This window comes from Atta colombica, unplaced genomic scaffold (assembly GCF_001594045.1).
Source record: "Atta colombica isolate Treedump-2 unplaced genomic scaffold, Acol1.0 scaffold126, whole genome shotgun sequence".
Classification (NCBI taxonomy): Eukaryota; Metazoa; Arthropoda; class Insecta; order Hymenoptera; family Formicidae; genus Atta; species Atta colombica.
Window position 1 is genome coordinate 4,296,988 of NW_017259213.1, and position 7,741 is coordinate 4,304,728.

At 31.0% G+C, this 7,741-nt stretch overlaps 1 protein-coding gene across 1 annotated transcript in view; it reads right to left on the bottom strand.

Annotated features, from left to right (window-relative positions):
• The window catches only part of LOC108684076 (serine/threonine-protein kinase MARK2-like), a 103,446-nt gene that overhangs the window by 84,659 nt on the left and 11,046 nt on the right, over window positions 1-7,741 (bottom strand). The window contains exon 2 of the mRNA XM_018188135.1: window positions 4,940-5,088. Coding sequence (XP_018043624.1) covers window positions 4,940-5,014 — 75 coding nt within the window. The 5' untranslated portion in view covers window positions 5,015-5,088. The remainder of the gene's footprint in view (window positions 1-4,939; window positions 5,089-7,741) is intronic.

Genomic DNA, 7,741 nt, shown 5'->3' on the forward strand with positions numbered 1-7,741 from the left:
TATATATATATATATATGTGTGTGTGAATAATTTCTCTCTAATGAATTTCATCTGTATCAAACTTAAATTAACATTTTTAAAGAATTGTTGATAATATTATAATTTGTAGTATGTTTCTTCTAAAAATTAAATTTATATAAATTATCTTAATGCGTTATTTAAAGAGCTAATCAAGTTGTTGAAACAATAAAAATAATTAACAATTTTGTCAACGATTGTTATATCTGATAACAATGCTAATCCGGTCAAATAGTTATTGTGTGATTTGGCACAGTATCCAGTAAAAGAGAGAACTGGTACAAGATAAAAAGATGGCCTTGCTTCGCTACTGTTCTTGCATCTTCCGCACAAGTGTTAACCGGGTTAATTAAGCTTATCGACGTCGTTCTGCACGACTTTGGTACCGTTACGTCGGGTAGGGTCAAAGAGGAGGTTTTAACGTTTCATAATCCGGATATCCACGCAGTTCTTCAAATGTCGATTCTACGATTTATATTATTAATAATGCGTCACGCATGGATAATAGACCATAAAACTTTATCATTAAATTAAATCGAACCGTGAATAATAATGACAATTAACTGTCTGTGATTTATTCATTCCAGTAATTTATTCCTTTATAATATTATTTCATAAATTATATTATATCGATTTGTTTGTTATAACAAAACAGATTTTTCCAAAAATCATCACATTTAAGTATATATAACGTTTATTTAATGATTAATATTTAAATCAATATCTGAATAACACAAATATTGATTATTTTTATATAATGCAAAATTTTTAATTAGAAAATAAAAATTTAAAAATACACAAATAATTATCTCTGCATGAATAATTATTTACGTCACTTATTTTCTTTATCAAATTCACTGTAAGCACTTTGTTAGAATGTGAGAGTATATATAGAATATATATACGCATTTAAAGGCAGCCGAAATTTTTTTATCCAATAACTGAAGACTAATATTACACAGCAATGTATATAAGCACTCAAGTGAGAATCTGTCATAATCAGCTCTTCTTCGGAAATATAGAACGCAATACATGCAGGTTGTATCGTAAGATACACATTAATTTTCGTCATCTTATCTTTTCGCAAATATTTAAAACTAAATTTAAGATTTAAGAAATTTGAATCACAGGTTATGATCTTTTTATATTGAATATAACCAACTTCTTTCAACAAAAATATCGCAAATGAGACAAGCTTAAAATTTACAATTAAAATTAAAATTAAGCTAAATAATCCGTCATCAAAGATAAAAAATATGTTATTAAGATAGCAAGTCTATTATTAAAATTACGGTCGAGGATATTCCGAGACCCCTTCTCCTCTGTTTACGCATTAATCAATAAATCAATGTATTCATAAATGATCTATTTATATATATATATATATATACGTGTGTATACGGCAATGAGAATCTGCACACGTTATGCAAGTTTATATATGAATATATGTATACATTCGCCGTCTGACTCTGAATATGGCGAATTCTATCTACATGGTTAAATTTTCGTGACATAAATCTGATCGATTTTTGTGACGAAATCATGACGAACGTGGTGCCTTTTAACAAGCATTAGGAATTTTGAACATCGTTGAAAATAAATACAATGTCATCGACCGCCGAAACCGCGTTTAGTGACCGAACCCTATTCAAGGTCCAGCGATTCGATGACCTTAAATCACCGTCGATATATACTGTACGATTGTCATCGAGTGAGCGGCGTATATAGCTGCAATGGTCGAGTGGATACATTGCGATACACCGTTGGGACACTTATGAGTCAGTTATATCGTCAGTTAACTAACAGTATAAATCAGCATTTTAATATACCGTAAGATGAGGTCATAATGAGCCAGCAGAGATAATCATGCAAAAGATAATTTAGCACAGTCTGTGTAAAAGATAATTAAAAAACATTTATCGTGGAGATAAAAATCATAGCTCACACAGTTTTTAATAAAATTCATAAGATTAAGATAAAAAGAGAATCATTTTCAGTATCATATCATAACATATCTCTTATAATGATAAAGTTGATTATAATTATAGATTCATCTCGTAAAAAGATAATTTTGTTTAATATTAATTTTAAAAAATCAAGTCGATATTTTATTTAAGAGAGAGATTATATTTTTCCTACTGCATTCAACATATTGTAAATAATTCACGTAGGCTGTTTATTAACGTTTGCGACGATTAAACCGGCACAATCGAAAGTTATAATCGCTATTAATTATAGACGAAGGATTAATTTCAATAATTTATCGACGCTCTCACGAGCGTGAAAACGTGAAAGCTTCCTGTCAGTGACGACGATAAAGCACTGGCGACCATTGCTAAGAGAAAATTCGAAAGCTGTTGGTCGTGAAAACCTGTTCGATCGAGTCATCGGCTGGATTCCTGTTTTGTTACATTCGAGACGAAATCTGGGCTAGATGCATCATAAAAAAAAAAACAGATCCATCAGGCCGGCCTATTTACAACTCGTGCCTTTCTGTCAAATCATATTCGATTTCGTATGACGTGTTGAACTAAATGTCAAACTCAAATAAAAGAGAATAAAAGGCGTCTTTTCCATAACAATGGATAAAATTTCAGTGTACTCAATAATAAAATAATCAAAATAAAAAACATATTTAAAATATCCATAAAATCTCTTTCAGATCATTGAATGATCATGATAAAATTTCGAGATAATAAACTGTTTTTTGCAGATTTTTAATTTTAAATTGTCTTTCTTTCTTTCTTTTTAATTTGAAAAAGCTTACGTTGATATAAAGCGATCACCTTATACCAGAGACGTCAAGAAGCAACTTTGCGATACATAATATAATATCACAAGGAAGCAACGTTTCGCCTTCTCCGCGACGTAAGGACGCGTGCAACAGGAAGAACGTATTCGAAATATCTGGAAGTCACAGAAACGATAACACGGTTTGATAAGAAAGTAGTGCACTTAGCAATAGGTTTCAACTAGGACGGTTTGTAGGAGTCTTACATAGTTAACTTTACAGCTTCCTGAACTCACTTCAATGAACCTTGAAAAATGCGACTTCCAGCCATTTCTGTCGGGCACTTTCTTCCGTCTGCGAGCGTCGACCCATAGGCTTAACATATTACGCGTGACGAGGCACATGTTGATCGACCTACGAACGACAGCGAAACATTCCAGACCCGGAGACAATGAGGCATGATAGAACGATAATTCCGCGTGTCTGAGAAATTTACTTCATCCGAAGAGAATAATAATGGGCTTTTCTTATATAGATACTCCCATCTGAATTGTATACACTACCGCTCGAAAGTATTTGCCCACTTTGTGTTTCTTAATTAAATAAAAAAGAGTGAATTTTCTACTTTTCTAGATATTAGATTTAAATAATGAGATTTAAAATAGCTAAAAACTTTTAATTTTATATACAATAAAAAAATACAATAGAGAGAAAATTAGAATTCAAGTGTATAAAAAAATGTATACAAAAATTGAGGTGAACAAATACTTTTCATTAAATGGTAGAGTAAATGTGTGTGTTGTATTTTAGTATTTTTATTATTTAATCATAATTTTAATTTAAAATCCAACATTAAATGAATATAAAATTATTGAGGAGAGAAAACATTAAACAGTTAAATATGCATATACCTGTAACTGTTATCCTAAAGCGATTAAAACATTTTTGCCTACTGTTTACAACAATGCAACAATAAGCGTATTACATAAACGATTCTCTCCGTATGTTTTATATAACAATATAGTAAATAAAAGAGAATTTCGGAATAATGATCTTTGCATGCAATTTATATTACATTGTGTTGCAATTGTAAATTAGTTGAATTTAAATTAAGACATAGCTACTTTGAGTAACGAGATTATGACTCGTATAAACTTCTCGTTATATTTCAAGCAGAAACATGATTTTATACGTCCATCTAAATAAAATGAGATATTTTCTCACAATATCTTGATGTGTTACATTACGCAACTAGCAATTAGGAAAACGTCATGACGTCATCGCATGAAAGAAAGTCCGTCAGTAAATCGAATTTGCCGAGTAAATCAACCATGTCGTTATGTCATCGTATAGTTAATCAACCAGGGTCAGTCGTAAATGTACTTGCAAAGCGGTGCACCCGTGACATTTCCAACCCCCGTTCGTTCAGTAAGGAAAGGTTCAAAGGTCGAGGAATGTCTGCGGCACCACCAAGCACGTATATAACACGCGATATTTAAAAAAGCATACTGTATCCTCCGAACTTCTCTTCAATTTATCAGCCCATTCACCTCCTCTATGCTTTCAACTGCATTTCCTGAGAAAAAATTTCTAACGAGATCAAAGTTTTAGTTGATTAATTAGTAAAAAGAATAGATAGGAGATCTACAGTTATTTTTCGTATCAAACATAACATATTTGATATTTTTTTTTCAAACGCGTTGAAGATACGAAATAATTTCATAGTTTATAGATATTAAGAGATAATCATATTAAAAATAGTTAATAATTATAAATATTTTAAAAATAAATATAAATACTTCTATCATTCTTCTAATGCTGTTAAAATAAATAAAATTTTTTTAAAATAAAGTCTCGGAATATTTATTGTCTTATATTTATAATAAATATTTAAAAAATTTTAATTGAAAATACAATTTAAAGAAAATATTGTATTTTCAGTTATTGATTTAATATTTTCGATAATGTATACGAGAAATATAAACCTAGTTCAGAAAATTAGAAACATTTCAACAGCTATAGAAATCTCGGGAAAACGCAAAGCTAAAATCTCTCGTTGTCTCCGAAGCGGGAAGAGTTTCGGTCGTTTTAGATGAAAATGAGGAGGCACAAAGGATGACGAGCACAGTCTTCCGCTTGTAGTTTGCGGAAGGAAATACTCGTAGTTAATCGGATTTTGGACAACTTACCTTGGAGTTTGTGACGTGGTCGGCAGGCACGGATTCCGGAACGGTTTGCAGAGTGCTCCGCATGCTAGCGGACATTGTAGGCCAGCCAGTTTCACTCCAGCCTTAGACCTTCCTCCGATGATGTATCGATACACCCTCTTCTCTTACGCCTGGAATAAGGAAAGACATTCAAGACGATTTTCAAATGAAATTAAGGCTTCTGGATAATCACTGTGGCCATGTTGGATCGTGACGTTATGTCGTAAGCGAGAAGTAACATGTTAAAGTTTCTGCCATTTGTAAATAAAGAAAAAATTGGATCGCTTTAAAACGCTTGTAAAAATAGGCCGAAACTATCTTTATCTTTCCTCCAACGGTTAGTAAATAGTCGTAAAAGGTATGTAAAATGAAAATATCTTTTCTACGTATGCATTTTATAACTATTTATTGATTGTCAGAGAAATTTTTACAAGTGTTTTAAAACAATCTCATTATTTTGTTTTACCCAAATTCTTTTCGTTTATAAATGGCATGTAAAGTTCTTCAACATGTCATTTCTCGTTTACAAATCGAATGTGGCGATTATTCAGGAACCTTAATAGTTCAGTCAACAGAGCTTTCGATCCTTTTCGGCGCATTAAAGACGAAAAAATTACGATCGAAAAGTACGGTTCATTTCAAAATTATTAATAATCCATATGTGATTTGACATCAAACAAATAATTGTAATAACAACAAGAAAATTAATTAAATAACGTTTCTTGTCCCTCTTCTTATAGTAGATAGTTAAGTTTGACACTATATTATGTCAATTTACACTATATAGTGTTAAATTAACACTGTATAATATCAAATATAACCATTGTTTTAGTATAAACTAACGATATATTTAGTAGGAACAATGACGATTCACGTTAGGTTAAATTTTACACTGTAGATTTAACAGTGACAATAAGTTTTTATCGCATAAAAATTTTGATAAAGAGAAAGAAAAAATGCTCATTTTTGTTTCAACTATTCGTTCATCGTGTAATATCTGCAATTAATAATTAACAGCATTTATTGGCATTAGAGCGATTCCTAACTAAGCGGATCGATAATCTCATTTTCATCCAATTTAGTTGAGCGCAAGCTCGATCTTGCCTGGACATGGCGCCCGATATAGCAACGCAATTGCACTGATTGACGAAGTGAGCTTTATTAATTGGTATGCACGGTAAACCGTGGGCTTCAATTACCACGTTGGTGGTATCCGCATAGTGCGTGCGGAGCCGGCAGTATACGCACACTTATCATGCAATTGTTACACACACACACACACACACACACACACACACACGCGCGCGCGCGGTCACCAAATCATAAAACTACATGTGACAGTGTTTATGTATGGACAGGCACAATGTGAGTGATTAAATGAATACAGCAAATGGCAACGAAAATATCGTCGCTAACAAGTTTTGGTATTGTCACACAAGCCAATGCATATCATAAATATTAGTCAACCGTGATGTTACGCATATATTTGCGTCATAATCCGATCAAATACAATCATAAATATCTCCTGATTCATACAAATATTATTACAATCGATAATAAACATACTAAAATTTCGTAAAATAAATGTATTCTTGAAATATATGTTTACTTGCAAAACATGTAGTCACTATTACAGGATCGTTACAAATACAGGGTGGTCCATCCTAAAATAACTTTTTCCTGATTTCTAGACAAAATGTATAATTTTCCCTGACTTTCAATAACATTTTAAAACTTTTTGTTATGTCATTTTAAAACATTTTAAAACTTTTTGTTTCGTCTTGATTTGGAAACCATTAAATATTTTGTTGAGAGATTAATTTAATATAGCAATGTAAATTATTAATAATGTTGTTAACACTGCTTACATTTTTAATTATTCCTGTGTAAGTATGATATACGTATATTAAACTTTTTTAACGACAAAAATTTTAATTTTCCAAAAAATTTTGTAAAATTCCCTGACTTCCCTAACTGTTTTCAATTTTCCTAACAATTCCCTAATTTCCAGTTTTATGACAATATTAAAATCAACTATATTAAGTAAAATCAACTTTAGTTTCTAGTCCAAATTATGTATATGAATATTTTTTTATTTCAAATAAATAATTATTAAATTTTATAAGAAATTGAATAATAACATGTTCAGTAACATGGCGGTTGATACATAATAGCTTGTTTTTTTAATTTTAAATTTTACATTAGACTACATGTAGTTGCGGTAGTCTGGGAAGAGTTAAAAAGGATACGATCCTTCGAGCCGAAACAGGCCAAGCTCACATAAGTAGGCGAGCGTGAATCATACCTCGCAGCAACGGACAAACGGAATGTAACATCGGGCCAATTTGGGTTCTTATATGACTGCTATCTCACAGCAAGCGATACGTTGGTATATTACAATTCTATTTATATATACACGAGAAGCGACCGAGCAAAATATATTATCGATGTCTATGTTCTGAATTATAAGTTGAAAAATTAACCATTAAAATTGCTTTCGTAATGCAGCATTAGACACACTATCGAATATTTCGTTTGCGATTCATTTTATATAATACATCGTGATAATCAAGTCGATGAGATTAGAAGAAACGAAGAAATATTTATATGAAATTGTCATTGATAAATTATGTCAAATTGTTCTTATAAAGATATTTACAATCTTGCAAAAAAGATTTAAAATTAACATTTCACAAATAGACTTTCCACTATATATATTATTGACGTCATCGATATATAATAGTCAGATGTACATAATTATTATACATTATTACATATATATAT